The 20,005-nt window shown below is 42.2% G+C and overlaps 1 protein-coding gene across 1 annotated transcript in view; it reads right to left on the minus strand.

Moving 5' to 3' along the window:
• Window positions 1-20,005, minus strand: part of PLEKHG1 (pleckstrin homology and RhoGEF domain containing G1) — a 212,322-nt gene that overhangs the window by 70,587 nt on the left and 121,730 nt on the right. The window contains exon 3 of the mRNA XM_012740928.3: window positions 17,494-17,999. Within this exon, the coding sequence (XP_012596382.2) occupies window positions 17,494-17,901 (408 nt within the window). The 5' untranslated portion in view covers window positions 17,902-17,999. The remainder of the gene's footprint in view (window positions 1-17,493; window positions 18,000-20,005) is intronic.

The raw sequence follows: 20,005 nt of genomic DNA on the forward strand, positions 1-20,005 counted from the left end.
CTAAGGATTAAATGTAGTTTTTGGCCGGGTGAGGTGGCTCACACCTCTAATCCTAGCACTCTGGGAGGCCGAAGGGGGAGGATCACTGAGCCCAGGAGTTCGAGACCAGCCTGAGCAAGAGTGAGATCCCGTCTCCACTAAAAAATAGAAAAATTAGACAGGCATGCTGGTGCGCACCTGTAGTCCCAGCTACTCAGGAAGCTGAGGCAGGAGGATTGTTTGACCCAGGAGTTTGAGGTTGCTGTGAGCTAGGCTGACACCATGGCACTCTAGTCCACGTGACAGAGGGAGATTCTGTCTCAATCATTCAATGTAGTTTTTACCAGGTATCAGGTAGGAGCCTTCCAAAAACAGCCATCCTCATTGACCAGGGACTTCCAATGTGCCAGGATCCTCATATGCTATGTCTAGATTAGCATCAGTCCCATTTTCATTCACACACACCCCAGGGCATGTTTTTCCATCAGCCAAGCACATCAGCTTTCAACCACCTGCCATTTTATTGTGCTTCCAAAATCCTCTTCCTTCCTTCTCACTAACGCATGGTTCTCCACTCCTTCAATACAGCCCACTTCCCTCTCCAGCTACCCCACAGTGGGTCACCTCGTCCCTCTTTACAGACATGACTGTCTATAGATCTACCTGCCAGAACGTGCTCCTGTCCAAAACCAGTCGCGTGGAATCCCTGCAGACGCATGCGTCAGCTCTCAGCACCATGCTACTCGCAAGGACACGGAATCATCACGTGACAGAGGCACGGGGAGCACAGCGCCTTAAAGCTAGAGAATAGGAATCACTTGGAGAGAGGGCCAATCAGAAACGAAGAGAATACCAGCCCTGAAGGCGCAGTGCTCAAAGGAAAATGCTGATGTACTGAAATGCAACCGTATGTAGAGATTCAGGACCTGCATAGAAAAGCATCCCTGGCTGGGCGTGGTGGCTCACGCCTGTAATCCTAGCACTCTGGGAGGCCGAGGCAGGCGGATTGCTCAAGGTCAGGAGTTCGAAGCCAGCTTGAGCAAGAGCGAGACCCCTGTCTTTACCAAAAATAGAAAGAAATTAATTGGCCAACTAATATATATAGAAAAAATTAGCCGGGCATGGTGGCGCATGCCTGTAGTCCCAGCGACTCGGGAGGCTGAGGCAGGAGGATTGCTTGAGCCCAGGAGTTTGAGGTTGCTGTGAGCTAAGCTGATGCCAGGGCACTTACTCTAGCCAGGGCAACAAAGTGAGACTCTGTGAGGAGGGGAGAGGAGGGGAGAGGAGGGGAGAGGAGGGGAGAGGTGGGGAGAGGAGGGGAGAGGAGGGGAGAGGAGGGGAGAGGTGGGGAGAGGTGGGGAGAGGTGGGGAGAGGTGGGGAGAGGTGGGGAGAGGTGGGGAGAGGTGGGGAGAGGTGGGGAGAGGTGGGGAGAGGTGGGGAGAGGTGGGGAGAGGTGGGGAGAGGTGGGGAGAGGAGGGGAGAGGAGGGGAGAGGAGGGGAGAGGAGGGGAGAGGAGGGGAGAGGAGGGGAGAGGAGGGGAGAGGAGGGGAGAGGAGGGGAGAGGAGGGGAGAGGAGGGGAGAGGAGGGGAGAGGAGGGGAGAGGAAGGGAGAGGAAGGGAGAGGAAGGGAGAGGAAGGGAGAGGAAGGGAGAGGAAGGGAGAGGAAGGGAGAGGAAGGGAGAGGAAGGGAGAGGAAGGGAGAGGAAGGGAGAGGAAGGGAGAGGAAGGGAGAGGAAGGGAGAGGAAGGGAGAGGAAGGGAGAGGAAGGGAGAGGAAGGGAGAGGAAGGGAGAGGAAGGGAGAGGAAGGGAGAGGAAGGGAGAGGAAGGGAGAGGAAGGGAGAGGAAGGGAGAGGAAGGGAGAGGAAGGGAGAGGAAGGGAGAGGAAGGGAGAGGAAGGGAGAGGAAGGGAGAGGAAGGGAGAGGAAGGGAGAGGAAGGGAGAGGAAGGGAGAGGAAGGGAGAGGAAGGGAGAGGAAGGGAGAGGAAGGGAGAGGAAGGGAGAGGAAGGGAGAGGAAGGGAGAGAAAAGAAAAGCATCCCCGTCACTGTGGCCAGGTGACTGTGGTAGGTGTTCTCACACTTCCCACGGGGGCATGTATAAGGAGGCGGCTTCTCAGAGTGACTTCTGACACTCACTTGTGTGCACAACAGTCTCAGTTTTTATCGGGGGAGCTCTCGCTTCCTCCATCAGCTCTGCACATCGCTTCAATATAGCGATGGCTTAAAAGCCTTCACTCAACACCAAAATGGTGATTGACGTCTGCCGCAAACACATTTCCTGATCACAAATCAAATCACAACCCACACTTCTCCTGAGGACTCTTAATTCTAGAGAACAAACTTGCAATAAGGACACCAAGTAATGACCCATTAAAACATGTGCAGCTTTTCCACATACACATTACCATCCATTGCGTGTCAACCTAAACACGTGTTGAGCATTAATTAACTATATGACTTAATGAATTGGAACACTTTCTCATCTATTTTACTGAGACAGGAACAATAATATAGGTAGTTCTCATAACAGTTGGTCTGTATACAGTAGGTGCCCAAATACTGTTTATCTAATAGAGAGAAAAAATAAGGCCTTAAAGATAAAAAGGCTTGTGTTATTTGTGACAAATTACTTGGAACTCTAACCCTGAATGAAATAAAGTTTCAACCAGCCAAACAAGGCAGGGGCTATCTGGACAATATTAACTAGGAAGAGGAAAAGACTGGGATACATTAACTCAACTTCCCACCTACTGAGTTACACAAGTTGATAATGACCCTCAAGGTCAAGCTATTCTACTTGAAAATTGCAATGCAATGAGGTTGTATTTATTAAAATAATCTGCACAAGGACTGACCTCTTTATGGGCAGCTTTTCAACACGATGAACATGACTATACCCTGGTGGCATTAGGTAATCCACTGCTAAATATGGAAATGCATAGGCTAAGCCATTCTGTTCATTGTACCCAAAACAATGAGCCCTTAGGATACATCTTATTGCCTCACTGTCATATTGTTGATCTCATCACAGTAAAATCTTGCTCAAGAGTTATTTATTGATAAAGAGACAGCCATGGGCTTGATTGTCTGCAGGGAGCAGGAGCCATAGGATGCAGATTGGGCTGGGGGCGTCTGTCCTCAGCAGTGCAGGTGGACAAAATGACGGGATGTTCCCCAGAAACTCAACTTTCTCAGAGAGCACTGGGCAGGGGTAAACTCAAAGATTTCCTTCTGTTATAGTGTCCTGGAGGTCTGGTCCCAATTTGTGCCCATACGGTGAAATGTATGATTTGGGGAAAACTCTTCTTTCTCTTTTAAATCTAAAGCACAATGTCCATGGCCATCTGGTTATTTAAAACTGAAGGAGGCAGTAAGACAGGGGTTGGTGGGAGAGAAAGAGGGGATGAGTGCACATGCTCATTAGTTTCCACAGTGATTTTTCAAGAGATTGTATGAATTTCTACAGCAGGACAGAAATGCACTATGCTTGTTTTTGTAATAGATGCAGTTTCCATAATGCTGCAAATCTGCATTCGCAGGACAGCAGATTTAACTGAGCACAGAGCAAGGCACTGGGTGAAGGATGCCGGATTCATCGCGGAAGGCCTCAGCCACAGTGCTGGCTCCAGGTGCGCCATGGGCATGGTGGGAAACGCACCAGCTGCAACCTTGTGTGAGCTACTTGCCTTGCTGAGACCTCAGTGCTCCAGCCGCTCAACACCTAGTCGTCATTCTGGGGGTTAAACAACGTGGTAGTCGGTTCAAGGCGCCTGGCACAGGGGGCCCAGCACACGCTGGCTGGTTGCGTTAGCTCTGGGTGGCCTTCTGCGTCTCGGGTTCCTCCTCAGTAGACCAACAAGCAAGGCAGGCCAGATCGGAGCCTCTTTTGTCTCCAATTAAATTCAAAGATTAAATTCAAAAGCAGGCTGGGCATGGTGGCTCACACCTGTAATCCTAGCTCTCTGGAAGGCCAAGGCAGGTGGATTGCTCAAGGTCAAGAGTTCGAAACCAGCCTGAGCAAGAGCGAGACCCCTGTCTCTACCAAAAATAGAAAGAAATTAATTGGCCAACTAATATAAATATAAAAAATTAGCTGGGCATGGTGGCGCATGCCTGTAGTCCCAGCGACTCGGGAGGCTGAGGCAGGAGGATCACTTGAGCCCAGGAGTTTGAGGTTGCCGTGAGCTAGGCTGACGCAACGGCATTCGCTCTAGCCTGGGCAACAAAACAAAACTCTGTCTCAAAAAAAAAAAAAAAAAAATTCAAAAGCAAATGAACTCTGCACACTGACAAATTATAATAAAAAATTCTTCCCCCACCTTTCTCTGCCACTGGCATTAAAGATGCCACAGGAAGGCTAATTGATTGAGCAGCTTGTTATTAGCCACCAGTGTTGGCATAGGGTAGGAAGATCATTAGGGGAGACATATGCGTAACAAGTCCAGATGCCACCTAAAAGTTTCCAAGACCCCCCCACCCTCCTGCTATGTCTACCCAGACACTAAATCCTGCCTCTCCCACATGTATTGCTTTCGAAACTGACTCATCCTCTCTCTCATCGCTGCCTGGGTCTTGTCTTCATCTCTCACGTGGTCCTCTGCAAGGACATCCTAACCAGTCCCTCTATTGTGGCTCTTAACCCCTCCAACTTTTCAAATTAATCCAGCGTGAGTTTCTAAAACTCTGATTTGATGGCATGCCTCTAGCAACATCCTTCGATGACCCCCCCAGCCTTCAGCAGAGAGGAAGGTCCTTCAGGGTCTGTGGTCCCTGCCTTCCTTTCTAGAGCCATCTCTGATCATTCTTGCTCCCCTCTCGCTTCTCCCACTCTCCATACGTACACACGCACGCGCCCGCACACACACACACACACACACACACACACACACACACACACACACACACGCGTGCACGCACACACCCCCCTCTTTCAGGAATGTCCCTATCTTTACCTATTCTCATGCCTATCTTTACCTATTCTGTTTCCACAGCCAGAACTGGCCTTCCTGCTCACCAACGCCTGGCTAACTCATCCTTCAAGATTCTTCCTGGGAAACCTCTGGCCCTTCCTGCCTCCTGTCTGGGTCAGGCATGCCGATGAGTATTTACGTGTATAATTCCATGATAAAGGAAACATAGTCTTCACCGTAGTACTATAAAGTCTCTTCGTAGCTCCTTTCATCCCACAAAACCGATGTCAACAATTAGGAGGAGCTGTGCTTTACTTTCCCAGCACTGAATGTTTGTAGACCCAGGGATCCTGGAGCGAGTTCCCAGAAACTTGAGCAATGTGCTAACAGGGCACAGCAGAGCCTGGGAAGGAAAGGGTTAACCGAGCCCCCTGCTCCATCTCCAGCTAAGCGGCAGGAGTTCTATAGAATCCTAACCCAACCCCACATTCCTCACTGGCTCCCGCCTTTGTTGCAGGGACAGCATTTTTACAATACCATCTCTTGAAGATGACAAAGGTCCCTAAACTATGTGCTCCAGTTTTTATTTTAAATGCTCTTCCCACCCACCTCACTCCTGCCTTTGCACAAGAAAAAAAAAAAACAACAAAAAAACACTTCTTTAATCAAAAGTAGATTAACTCTCACCCTTTTCTCTCTGCGAATTTGCATTTGGAACACCATTTACGAGGCTATAAACAGACCCCCGGGTGGAGTGATTTATCCACTGTTTTATGGAAAATAGGACAAAAGCAGCGGTCTTTTCAGCGATTCTGTATTTAGGGTCGGCTCTGCGGCACCCGTCCCTACTCATCTCCCACTCAGAGCTTTCTGAAAGGTTAACAGCGCCCCTGTAAGCCCCATTAGAGAACTGGAGGGACACTTGTAACATTTCTTATTGATCCCAAAGAGAAAAAGGCTTTTTTGAAAAGAAAATACTTTAAACTATGAAGGAATGGCTCCTCCGTCCCTCCACCTCCTGTCCCTTTAGATGTGATTTTGCCATTTGAAACAGCAGACCTAGGCCTGTGGCCTCTCTCCATTTTTGATGTGGCCAATCTATGTGGTTGGTCATTGTGGATTATTTTATATTAGTTTAACAAAACAAAGAATCTTAACATTTAGAACAAGCATTCAATTTTGCTTTGGGTTGGCTAGATGCTTGCAGTTTCTCATCACGCCTGTATTATTTTCATAACACCTCCTCCCCTTACAGAGTAAGGATGATTTACTGTTTATGAAGGGTCATTTCACTTTTGCTAAGGGATCAGTTACTGTACAAGAATTTTCCCTAAGAATTAAAAGTTAATTATAATTAAATTCTGATACATGCTACATGGCTGGACCTTGGAAACATGCTAAGTGAAATAAGCCGGACACAAAAGGACAAACACTGTTTGATTCCACTGATGTGACAGACATAGAATAGCCAGATTCACAGAGACAGAAAGCAGAAAAGGGGTTCTCAGGGCCTGGGAAGAGGGGAATGGGAATCTATTGTCTAATAGCTACAGAGCTTCTGTTTGAGAAGGTGAAAGTTCTAGAAATGGACAGTGGCGATGGTTGCACAACATTGTGAGCATAGTTAATGCCACTGAATTATATGATAAAAAATGGTTAAAATGGTAAATTTTAAGTTATATTTTATCATAATGAAAAATATTTATGAAGTTAGTTATAATTAAAAACTCACTTTGTTTATGAAAGCCAGCCATCAGACAATATATTTTAATTTTTTTTTTTTGAGACAGAGTCTCACTATGTTGCCCAGGCTAGAGTGCTGTGGTGTCAGCCTAGCTCACAGCAACCTCAAACTCCTGGGCTCAAGCAATCCTCCTGCCTCAGCCTCCTGGGTAGCTGGGACTACAGGCATGTGCCACCATGCCTGGCTAATTTTTTTCTATATATTTTTAGTTGGCCAATTAATTTTTTTATTTTTATTTTTGTAGAGACAGGGTCTTGCTCTTGCTCAGGCCGGTTTGGAACTCCTGACCTTGTGCAATCCTTCTGCCTTGGCCTCCCAGAGTGCTAGGATTACAGGCGTCGGCCACCGTATCCGGCCCAGACAATACATTTTAGATGTGATTGCAAACATTATAAAGTTTTTCTTGCTATGTCAGCCCATCAGTAAGGACTTCAGTCATGCTTGCAGCCACAATTCACAAGTACACTTCACCGGGTGACCAGGGTGAGCCTGCACCTGTTCTAAATGGCCTTACATTAATTAGTCTACTAAGGAGTTCTTTCCTCTGGCTCCCTGGTGCCATCTCATCACCTCCTCCCACCCCCTCCACTTGCTGTGGGGCTAGGAAACCAAATAATTAAGTTTACTTTAAACACGTAGGGTAAATAGGCTCTTAGCGAGAACTTGGGGCCTCTCCTTGGGTAAAGACACAGGATTTACTGTCTGGCATTTGAAATATCTATTTTGGCTGCTCAAAGGACTTACTTATTTCCTGGTTGCATTCTTGAGAGCTGAGGCTGGTAGAGATGTGATCGCCAGTCATCAGTGGACTTAAGCTTCTTGAATTAGACTCATTTACAGAGGATGAGGCTGAGGTCAGACTGGCAATTTGTCTGTCCAGGGGCACACAGCTGACTGTCAGCATAAAGCAACCCCAGTTTGACTAAGCTCAAATCAAAATTCGGAAAAAAATTCATTCTGCCGTCGCAGCCCTCTATTAGAACTAAATCCCAACTAATTTAGTTTCAGGCAAACTAAAAATTGCAACAAAAATATAACATATCCTTTTTAACTTGTAAAGTTAGAATAATTTTCCGCAATACCTTAACATAGATTAGCGATCACTGTAATACTTTAAAACCTATCAGAAATTGATTTTGTCCAAATACCAGTTATATTTATAATCATAATCTCTTATCTGAATTCTTGCTATACACCTAGCACTGTGCTAAGCATTTTACATGGATAATATTAAATGTTCGTAACAATCCTATTACTCTCATTTTAAATGAGAAAAAAATAGAAACTTAGAAAAGTGTAGTAACTTTTCCAAGATCACACAGGGAAATGGTAGAGCCATGATTTAGATTCAGTACTTATAGATTTTAAGGTCTGTGCTTCTCTTCTTCATTTTGTTACATTCCATGGGGATAAAGAGGTAATTATGTTGCCTTTAAAAGTCTGTTGTTTGCTTTATAATAGAGAAAAAAGAATTCCCATTAGCACAGTGGGTCTCAACATCGATTGCCTACTGGGATCTGGGGAACTTTAAGGAAAGCCGATCCCAGCTCCAGAGACCAGGATTTCGCAGCTCAGGGTGTGGCTTAGGCAGAGTAGCTGCAAAAGCTTTGGAGCAGATTCTCATGCGTAGCTTCTGCTTTAGAAAACTCCCTATTTTTCGGCTGTTCCTTCTTAATAAATTTCTTAGGTGACAGCTTTTAACTACTCAAATAATTGCTTCTTTGAACGTGTTCATGTGGGCCTACTATCCTTAGTATAAATCTAGTTGATGACCAGTTAACTTTGGTGTTTCTCTGAGAAGGTTGTTATATTTTATTTATTACTATTTTTGGAGTAGGAATGTCTTCTAGTGGATTTTATTACCAATAGTCTAGGTAATTGTGAATATAAGTAAATTCACACATTTCATCAATAACCCTCTTCTCCTTATCCCTTTTCAAAGAGAAGCTGAAACTGCAGCACCCACTCCTTGTTCAGAACAGAAATTGGCAAAATAAAGTCCCAAAGTGTCATCTGGTCTGTTGTTAATCGCAGGTAGACCAGCCTAGGAAGACTCTGGCTCCCGCTGTCTTGCCAGATCTGAATTTCTTACCCACAAAAGGCTACCTATATTTGCGCTAGGTGAGAGAAGGGCAATTTCACAGATTGCTTTAGACTTGTCTCAGAAAGTTACTAATGAAGTGCCCCTAATTGTTCCCACTTCCTCCTATATACAGCACCGCTCCAGCTTTGTCTGAACTATGTCGTAGCTGGAAGTAGATGAAACATCAAGCTCGTCCCTTCACATGTTCAATTTCATCCTTGTCAATGACCAAGATGTAGAAAACTGGGCAAATATGCTTCCAGAAAATTTTATTCACAAGTATTAATGAGGACCCACCTTAATTGGTAAGCAAGAGGCACTCAATAAAATGCTCTGGGTTTTTCTAGTTGTTTCTACATGAAAGGGCTGGGAGGCAGGGCTGGGAGGCATCCTGGTACTGCCAATATTTGGCTGCAGGGTCTGAGGCTGACAGCTATCAGCCATTGAGTGTTCACCTACCGCCAAGTCTGTGCCAAGCACTTTACAGACATTAACTCATTCAATCCTCACAATGTCCTAGGAGATACACAACATCTTTCCCAGTTTAAGATGGAGAAACTGCAGGTTACAGAACTAAGTAATTGTTCAAGATCAAAGGTAATAAATGACAGAGCTAGGATTTGCTCCAACTGGAGAAATCACTGGGATCTCTGGATCTCCATTTCCTCATGTGTGAAACTGACAGGGTGGTACTAGAAAATTATTCCGCAAATATTTACTGATGGTCTGTTAAGTGTCAGATACAGTGTTACATGCAAGGAATATAAAACCTACATATAAAATGTTATAAATTATCGAACTTAAAACACTGCTTGCTCTTTCAGAATTTACAGTCAGATCTAACCAAGTTATTTCCAGTTCTAAAATTTGGTATCATTCTGGTAAATAAAAAAATCCCATAGAACTAGAAGCAACATAAGTGTGTATCAACAGATGAATGGATAAACAAAATGTGGTTTACACATGCAATGAAATCTTATTCAGCCCTAAAATTTTATCACATGGATAAACCTTGAGCACATTATACTAAGTGAAATAAACCAGTCACAAGATGGACACTATATGATTCCACTTATCTGGGGTACCTAGAGTGGTCAAATGCATAGTGATGGAAAGTAGAGTAACGGTCTGAGGGGAATGGAGAAATATTATTTAATGGGTACAAAGTTTCATTTGGGATGACGGAAAAGTTCTGGAGAAGGATGGTGTTGATGAACACATAATGTGTATGTACTTAATGGCACTGAACTGCACACTTAAAAATGGTTAAAATGGTAACTTTTATGTATATTTTACAAAAAAAAGACTTAAAAAATTCCATGCAAGCTGCCATATAGAACGATGCCATTCCCTTCAAGTGGCAAAACAATCCACTTGTTTTGTGGGGAGAGGAGAAATCACAAACAAATGACCGGAAAACAGTTAACTACTAAATTATGTAGGTTGGCAAGTCATGCATTGGCCTAAGCTTCCTGTTCCTTTCTAGGTGTTCTAGAATGGAGTGCTTAGAAAAGCACATATGCTCTAGGCTTGTCACACAACCTGGGTGAAATTCTGTTTGATTTAGTTTCACTAGGCGCAAATAACACCTTTCCTTTGGAAGACATTTCTGGCCATGAGAAACTTCTCCCAAATGAAGGTTGGCGGGGTTTAGAATATAATTTCCTGAATTCTATAATTTTCTACCCACTTGGTATAACAGAATAGTCAAGATGGCACGCAAAAAAAAGTAGCATGATTCTAACCCAACCTAACAGGGCCTGTTTTAGCAAATCTTCAACAGAATTTTGCCCACAGGCAGTCTTTGAAATATATTAGCAGTTCTTTAGCAGACCAGTAATAATAGCTACTCAATTACTGGAGTTAAGTGAAGTTTCGTGAAATGCCTTTTCATTAAAAGTCAAAATGTTGCCTTAAAAGCAAAGCCTAAGAAAATAAAAAGGAACTTTTCAGTTGCAGGCATGTTTGAAAGCACTTAAGCACACAAATGAAACGAATAAAATAAGTCACAGCTTCTGTCTATATTCTACTCTTACCCTCCAATTATGCTAAGTCTGTCCTTTCTTTCAATACACTAATTCTGAATCTGAAAGTGTAGGTGGAAAATACAATTCTAATTTTAATGTCAGAAATAAACTGATAAATTAAGTCTCCTTGGTGTACAAAGAGTTTCATTGGCAGCAAATGCCATAGTTTGTGCAAGAATATTTGACTAAATTATGCAAACTCTTCTAGTAAAAGAAAAATTTCCTAAAAATATTTTTATAAGCAATCATGCTAGTTTTCAGAAATATGAATCAACTCTCAAACTTCTAAGAGAGCTTGAAATTCTTTTAAACCATTTTTTTTTTCTTATAAGGTGGAAATAAAAAGTGCATTCAGGGTATTTGTGGTAGTTTTTATTTATCTTATTTAACATTAATGGAAGACCATCTTTTTTGGCAATGGGTATAGTATTCTTTAATCTACTAGTCTGAGCAAAGGGGAGGGAGGAGTGGTGGGATCTATTTGTAACAAGGCATAACACTCCAAAGAATAAGTACAGTCAGTAACATTTGTTTTGAAAACAGGAATTTGTTCCCACACAATTAATATGTTAGGGAGCAATTTGAACTTAATTCAAATTTCTGGATTTTGCCTTTGCATACACAGGATTTCATCTATGAGAAACACCTGGTGAATGCTGACGCTTGCACCCAGTTCCAGAGAGCAGCACAGGAACACAAAACCCATGTACACACCTGACCACCCACCTGGGTTTCTCAGCCCTGCCCCCCCACCCCAAAGCAAGCTATGAGCTGCACCCATCCATGTCAGTGGGTGAGCTCCCCGCTACAGTGGGTACCTTCCTCCATGACCCTTCCCTTGGAGGGAAAATGAGAGACACATTCACATAAAAGTGCTCAAATGCCACATAAAAGTACAGGAAATTGTGGTCTTTGAGTTTTATAATCTTTGAAGGCCTACCAAAAAAACATCAGGGAAAGAATTGATAAATTTGCCTACATAAAAATAAGAAATCTCTGTATGAAAAAAGCATCATAAACAAAGTCAAAAGACAAATGACAGAGAAAAATATTTACAAGCACAAAGGGTCATTTTCCTTAATGTACATGAACTATTAATAAACAGACCAATGAGAAAAGACCATAGGAAAGAACACAAATGACCCTTAAACATAAAAAATAACTAAACTCCTAATAGGAAAAACTATATATATATATATATATATATATCAGAATTAACAAAGACTAAGTTTGAGAACTATTATGTTGCTGAGATGAGGAAACAGGAACTACAAAACATTCATTGCTATGGAGCATTAGTCCAATTTCTATTGAGAGCAATTTTAGAAGAACAAGAGTTTTTGGTATATATTAAGTATAAGTTTTAGCTATTTTAACCAGCAAATTTTTAAATGTGCATGACCATTGGCCCAGCTACTCCACTTACAGGACTTTTTTCACGTGTGAAATCACATACAAGGATATTTACACCAACATTTTTCTTTAAGGAAAAAATGCAAACAACATAATTATCCTTAGGGAACTGGTTAAATTATAATCTATTAAGTACTACAGTGTAACTGTTGCACTAAATCCACCCGCATAACAGAGCTTCATTAAAAACAATCCCTGCCAACTCCTACACTCCACATTGAAGACATTTTCCCCCCTCAGTATTTAAAAAAACTTTAGTCTAAATGAACCTTGTAAAAAGTGTCAGTATAATAAATGTTATTTAAACTGGAGGCAAAGTATGGAGGGGACATCTGCAAATAAAAAGACAATAAAATCTGTGTTGATTCGCTTCTCAGTAGCCTTCTTTCTAAGTGCAAAACCTGTCTTATTAGCTGGGCATAGTGGCATGTGCCTGTAGTCCCAGCTACTCGGGAGACTGAGGCAGGAGGATCACTTGAGCCCAGGAGTTGGAGGTTGCTGTGAGCTAGGCTGATGCCACGGCACTCTAGCAACAGAATGAGACTCTGTCACAAACAACCAACCTTCCTCCTTTTGTCTAGTGTCCTAAGCAGCTATGGCCAGTTCAGGGAATGCCCAGAACCCCTCTAATTATTATGGTTTATTAGGAAAGAGTAGCAGAGACACAAGTTGTCCTTTCCACACCAGACACAAGTTGTCCCTTCCACACCTGTCTCTCCAGCAGGATCAAGGGAAGCCAAGCTTTGTCAGAACCACCTCCCAACTCCAGTGTCCTCCCGGGTGAGGGGTACCCAGGACAAAAGCCACCCACATTCCACTTTATCACCAGGCCCAGTTATAGGGTTTCCTTTTCTCATTCTGCACAAATCTGGGAGAAGCTTGCTCCATGCATAAGACAGTACTGCAGGAATTAAATTAATTGGAGAACTAAGAGCAGCCTCTTCTCTAAGCCATGGCAATGTGCAGAAGAGCTTTTCATGTGTTTCAAGTCGCTAAGAGTGTGAAAAATGCCCTTCTCCTTTCTACCAACCCTGACACTGTCTGTACAATCACTCAATAAACAAAGAGTCCACACAGACTAATAACCAGAGCTGGGGGGCTGCAGATCACCATTTGAATCCTCGTTTAGCTACCGCTCGTGAGTTACGCTGAATGTTTCTAACAAAGATATGCTTAAGCATTGGATGTTTTTGAACACTGAGGCTCTAATACTTAGCTTTTTAACAAACTTTATGGATAAAGGTACCTGAAAAGGAATTTAGCTCTCTGGCATACGATATAAAAAAAAATAAAAATCATGTTATACTTAACATTTTACCCACTTTTTTCCCCAACACACATGTCCTCAACATCCTGAAAGATGACTTAATTTAGCATCTTTTAGAGCTCAAAGATGCCGTTTTGTAGTAGGAATGTAACTTCTCATTACACAGCATTATATAACATTATAAACTATTTAAAAACTTTACTAAAAGGTTAAAACAGGCCATGAACTATATCCGAGGCCAAATTTTGTGAGGCTCTCAAAGGCTCTTTTATATAGATCATTTGGGAAGATTAAAGAAACCCACTCTACCCGTGGCTGTCCCTGCTCAGTCAGTCGAAGGTCCCGTTAAAGATGAAAGAGAGCCTTATGTTCTACTTTCCAACTATGGATTTCTCTCTCTCCACAAATTCTATCAGTGGCTATTTTAACTTTTAAAACTTGCTTTCATATTTATTATCTCATTTTATCTGTGAATGCTCTTGGGAGCCATAAATAAAAATGGAAATAACAGCCCCACTGCCCCTTTGAGTATGGGTGAGACTTTACCTCCCTCTGAAACGTCAAGTGTGTAGAAGCAAATGACGAAGGTGTTGGCAAAGGAGCAGAAGATGGCAAAGGGGACGGGGTGCCTAGAGAGAAAGATCTGGGGGAATGCAAGCCACAAAGAGCAAGAGGAGTAAAAAAACCACATTTTAAGTTAAACTTTCAGGAAACATTAGGGATTCATTTCTGCATCCCTAAATGGCATGGGAAAGGAAAAATATCTATATATGGGGGATTATTTTAATGTAACATTTCTCCCTATGTCTGAAAGAAAGGCACGCAAGCTTCCTGGCATGTGAAGCCACATCTGGAAATCCTGTTGCCCAACTAAGGTTTAGAAGTCTCTCTGCTCGGAAACAAGCTACTCTGATATTTGGACTATGTTGAAAGGTCAAATCGTCATTTGTGTTAATGTCTTTTAAGTCAGTGGATGTATCTCAATGATCTTTTGCAAAAATGTTGCTGTTTACAAGACCTAAAAATGGAACATGAACTTGAGCTGTGAGGGTTATGGATCTATGGCACGCAGGTAAGATGTACCACTTGTGGGGAGAAACTAACTAAACTTAGGAGATTCAATAAAGCAGAGTGCACAAAGTCAGAAACTGTGCTACTCTATAAATGAAAAGTGACTTATTAGTTATCTCTAGCAACCATTAGACTGTTTTTCTTTCCTCCCAGAAATAATTCTTCCCTGGAACACACCAACTAAGAGGAAAATCTATCCTTCAGGATGGGAATAGTTTATCACAGTAGGTCATGAGCAGCCCCTTTCCCAATTTAAAATTCTGCATTTGAAAAATGGAGGCTATTAGAGAAGTCATCTACCAAATTATAAAAACAGGTTAGGAAGAGATCAAGGAAGAGCGGTTTTAAAGGAATTGGTACTCTATTTTAAAAGTACACCCACGTAAGTCTTCATTAGGTCGAGTTGCTGCAGGTGGGAAAATTGGTTACCCTTCACAAAGGAAATAACTAGTTAAAATGGGCTGACCCACCCTGTTAAGGTTGTGATCCTGAGAAAAAGAGGTGGTCACGTAGGCAACGCAGATGGAGGGGAGGCTTCGAGCCACCAGCTCCTGATCTGAAGAGATTCTAAGGTTTCCTAGGAGGACGGGGCAAAGCATTCTAGTGACTTCTGGAACAAGGGGGCATCTACTTCTTCCTCCCTGGGTGCCTCCCCCCACAATTGGGCCTTTTCCTCCCCAACTATCCTCCTTTCCCTCATTAGCTTTCACCTCAGATTTTTAGTGGGTTCATTCAAAATAATAATGTTGGAATCACCCATTTAAAAAAACTTTTCTAATTAAATTTCTGCTGTCCTGATTTGGCTAATCTGATTGTTTTTTTTTTTGTGAAAGACTTTAGGTAAAAGAAAGTATACATGGTGATCACTCTTAAATAGCAAATTCAGAGGAAGCTGACGATGATCACAGTTTCCATTAATTGCTCACCACGTGCCAGGCACACTTGCGTCAGCTTTTCCTATATTACCCAATTCTCTTAATAGTCCTGCGAGGCAGGTACTGTTTATTAGTCCCATTTCACAGCTGATGAAACGTGGCACAAATTTATAGCCTAGGACAGGGGTCAGTAAACGAGGGCCCTTGGGCCAAAGGGGCCCTAAAGATTTCCTGGACCCTCCAGGCCCCTTTATGGCACAAGGTCTACAGCTGCTTGTGCAGAGCCGAGTTGTCGTGACCCAGACCTCAGGGCAGTGGTCCCCAACCTTTGTGGCACCAGGGACCGCTTTCATGGAAAACAGTTTTTCCACGGATGGTGGGAGAGTGGGGAGAGGTAGACAGAGCTCAGGCTGTGATTCGTGGCCCTGTTTTCTTAACAGGCCACAGACCAGATGGGGCTACAGCCCAGAGGGTTGGGGACCACAGTCTTAGGGCCCACAAGGCCTAAACTAAGTTTTACTGTCTGATCGTGTATAGAAAAGCTCATCAACCCTTAGTGTAAAACATGGTAAATTCGTGGAGAAGAAAAAAGGCAAGAACATTTGGACAACTTTAAATAGAACTTATGCTGAAACTTTCTTAGAAAAAAAAAAGGTCTTTATCTGTTTTCTATCATTCATATCTTACCTTATTAACCAGCCTCAGGACAAAAACAGCGCTTATGGAATACCAGTTTAGTAACTAAAGGTTTCTCTCTCAGTAAGATGAGTTTTGATTAGGTGGAAAAGTTTCCAAGAAAGGAAGGGAAAAAAGCATAGACCAAAGAGAGCTTTAACAACCATACGTTTCCTGAGAGATTGTAAAACTTTTGGCTATTTCTTCTCAAGTACAAATGACATCATAGGTGGAATTTTTAAGAAATTGGCTTATTTTATTTAACATTTGGTACCACATATTGTTTTGGTTGACTGTCCATTGACTTTTCTATTTTTGCTGGGAAGGCATGTCATAACTATTTTTAGTAGACAGCGTCTGGTTCTACCATTTGTGGAACTCAATACACAATCATACTTTAGGATTTCTTTCCTAAAGCTATAAAAATGTATGTGATGGAGAATGTGCTCATCAGCAAATATTCTACTATGCCATGGAACACTTTTAGATTAAATGTCTAAAACAGGAAATAGGCACTAACAAAAGAATTTGGTGTGTTACCAGGCAGCAAAGCAAGTGCTGCTTTAATATATGAATTTGCCTTTGAGATATTAACAATCCTAATTATAATTGAGAATGAGTTAACATCTGAGCTCCTCTAGTAATTCTTTATCCTTTAAAACTTACCTATAAATCAAAATCAAATTAAGAAATGGATTTCCATAGGATGTTATCTAGTATATAAACCAAGGTCAATTCACACAGAATAATGTATGTAAGCAATTTAGAATTATAATAATTTATAGACAATAATTTACATAAAATCATTTGCTATAAAAGTGAACAGAAAAAAACCACCCAAGACAAGACAAAGCCCATAGTTTTTCCGTACCTTTCACTGCCTTCCCCAAATAGCAACCGAGACCGGGAGCAGGAGAGAACAGAGACTCCAAGCTTGTCTGAACGTTAGAATCACCTGGGGATTTTCAATAGTTCCGCTGCCCAAGCCACACCTGAGGCCAATGAAATCACTGAGGGTGGGACCCAGGTGTCAGTAGTTTTGGAAGCTCCCAGACACCGGCAGAGAATAGTAATTAAGGCGAAGACAGCTGATGTGTTCAGCTGGATACACCTGATACCTACACACCAGGAGGCTTAAGGTCCTTCTCCATCTGTCTGCTCCACTATGTGTGGGGCACTCTGCTATCTGTAGTGTAGAATTAATTAACACAACATTCTGGTCTGTGCACCGTATTGTCGATCTTGCTAACACATAACGGATGTGTTCATGCAAATATCAAGAGGATTTTAAACCCAGTGAGTGCAGCCCTAGGGTTTCTCTTATGATCTCTTTAAACATTCACACCCTTTCTACATCTTAGGGGACATGCACGTCCCCAACACCTGGCTCTTTATTTTGCAAGCATATTTCTCCTGCATGACAGACGTTAAAAGTGAAGTCCGCCTTACCTCTACGATGCTTTTTAGATCTTGCACGTAAGTCCTCTCAGTCTCCAGAATTTCCTGGACGACTCTATCCACGTAGAGGAGCTTGGGGCTGGTGGCCGAGTCTGCAGTCGTCTTGGGTGCCCCGTTGGCGTCCGCTCTCCGCGGGGCCCTGGGCTGCCTCTCGCTGGCCTCCTCGGAGTTCTGCTGCCCGGACGGGTTGTCCCTCTGCAGGTCGCTGCTGGAGAACGGCCTGGCTGGCATCAGCTCCAGTTTTATGGCCCCTGCTTCCTTGTCCTGGTTAAACAAACCCAAGTGGCTGTTTGAAACTAAGGTCATTCTGCTGCCGAAGGAACCATGGCTGTCCCGGGAGGAGGCTGAGGACGACGTGGAGCCGAAGCTGACGGGTCGGTCGCTGTCAGACAGCTCCATGGTCTTCGGTTCTTGGGAGCGGGAATGCCTGGCTGTCGTCTTGGGAGCTGGAATTTTGGTTACAGCTGATGGCGCTTCAGGACGCAACTGGTGCCCATCTACGTGCGTTAAAGAAAACAAATACAAAGGACAAGATAAGCAAGATAGGCAAGTATTTTGAAATTCTATCCAACAGAAGGTTGAAAGGAGGTGAAAACCTAGCCCAAATGTATGTGGTCAATAACAAGAAGATGGCAAATTAATTACAGAAGGAAATGCAAAGGTACCTGTGGTCGATTGAGATGCAAAATTAGAGTTTCTACAAGCATCACCTGGGAGTCTGTTAGCGAGGCTTCTGCCTTAGACCTACTGAGCTTTAATCTGAATTTTACTAACATCCCAGTGCAATGTACACACATTAAAGTCTGAGAAGCACTATTAATATATCTGTTGGCTCAAAAGTGTGGCCACCTGGAATGACTCATATATGCAGATTACCCCAGATTTACTAAATTAAAGGCTCAGCAATCACGGCTTGAGTAATCTATTGCTTTAACAAGCACCACAAGTGGTTCTTACGTACTTAAAAAGGACCCTCTGTGATTCTTATGGAATTTCGAGAAACGTTCTAGGTTTTAAGTATTCTATCATAATTCCACAAAATTTTGGGCTAGAATCCTGGAACCACTACCATTTGATCTAATGGATGTTGACAACTATACATTGTACCTATATACAGCATTAAAGAAAAGGGTTGCCTGGACAATCATTTTCTAACACTTGGCAAGAAAAGCAAAATAAGATACAGTCATGTACCACATAATGACATTTCACAGACTGCATATAAAAGAGTGGTTGGAACAACAGCCTAGACCATATATAGCTTAGGTGCTTAGTGGGCCACACTATATATAGAGTTTGCACAACAATAAAATTGCCTGAAGACAAATTTCTCAGAATGTAATCCCCATTGTTAAGTGACAGATGACTGTGTTGAGACCCACACCCCATTTAAAATTTACCCTCTCACATTTCTCTAAATCTCTTCTTAAAAACTGGCATTCCATTTGTGGCATACATATATCAAGTTATACTATTAGAGAGTACGTTTGTACAACATGCCACAAGTAAAGTTATAACAGTGTAGTTATACAATTAAATGATAAATATAGGAACTAAGTTATGAGAAAACTTCTGAGAAATGGGGCTGTTTGTGTTTAGAATAGGGCATAAAATAAGTCGGGCTGCTAAGTCAAAAGGTCACAGAATACCCATAGCATTTAAACATAATCTTGGGTCCAAAAAGGACCTGCATGAAAAAAAACTTTCAGAAACATTCAAAGTTCCAGTCTTCTTCATTCGTAAGGCGGGATCAACATTTTTTTCACCCATGATAATGAGATTCCAGGTTTATAGAAACAAAATGCCTTGTGATAAAGAATGTGATTAATGAAGAAATGTGCTTTGTTTTGGCAGGTTACCTTATTACCAAAATCCATGTTTACAGGGTTTGTTAGAAAAATAGAAGAGTGAAACTTATATTTAGAAGGTTATAACATGACACACACAGTAATAAAAAAATATTAATGATCAATTTTCAACAGGAATGTGAATTTGGTTTGACTCTATAATAAAGATCATCAAACAGCTGGTACCAATATTTTAAAATATAAAGAATCCATCAAGTCTACTATATCCTTCAACAGACTTTTTCTAGATAGTTTATATTCATGGCAAATATTAGTACAAAGTTATAATGCAAATATTAAAATTATGAATGTAAAATAAAGGAACTATGAGTCAACAAGAAGGAATGGTATGAAATGTGTAGGAAATGAGCAATTTATCAGCATAACCACTACCACATGGTATGAGTTTGCCACAAATTTTTAAAGCTTTTGCAATATTCTCCCTGCTTGCTTTATAACAACTTTATGGCCTATAAAACATGAATTGGTTATAGTAGTTAAAATGCACTTGACCTAAAAAGCCTGATCCAACTTGAGTGTGGCAAAAATCCAAGAAGCAGCCATGCTTTTAAGGATGCTTGCAGCAAAAGACGCTTGCTCACTTTTGGGACTGGTGTTAAAGTTATGGGCAGTTCAAAGCAGGGGCAGACACAAAG

The sequence above is a fragment of the Microcebus murinus genome, chromosome 5 (genome assembly GCF_040939455.1).
Source record: "Microcebus murinus isolate Inina chromosome 5, M.murinus_Inina_mat1.0, whole genome shotgun sequence".
Classification (NCBI taxonomy): domain Eukaryota; kingdom Metazoa; phylum Chordata; class Mammalia; order Primates; family Cheirogaleidae; genus Microcebus; species Microcebus murinus.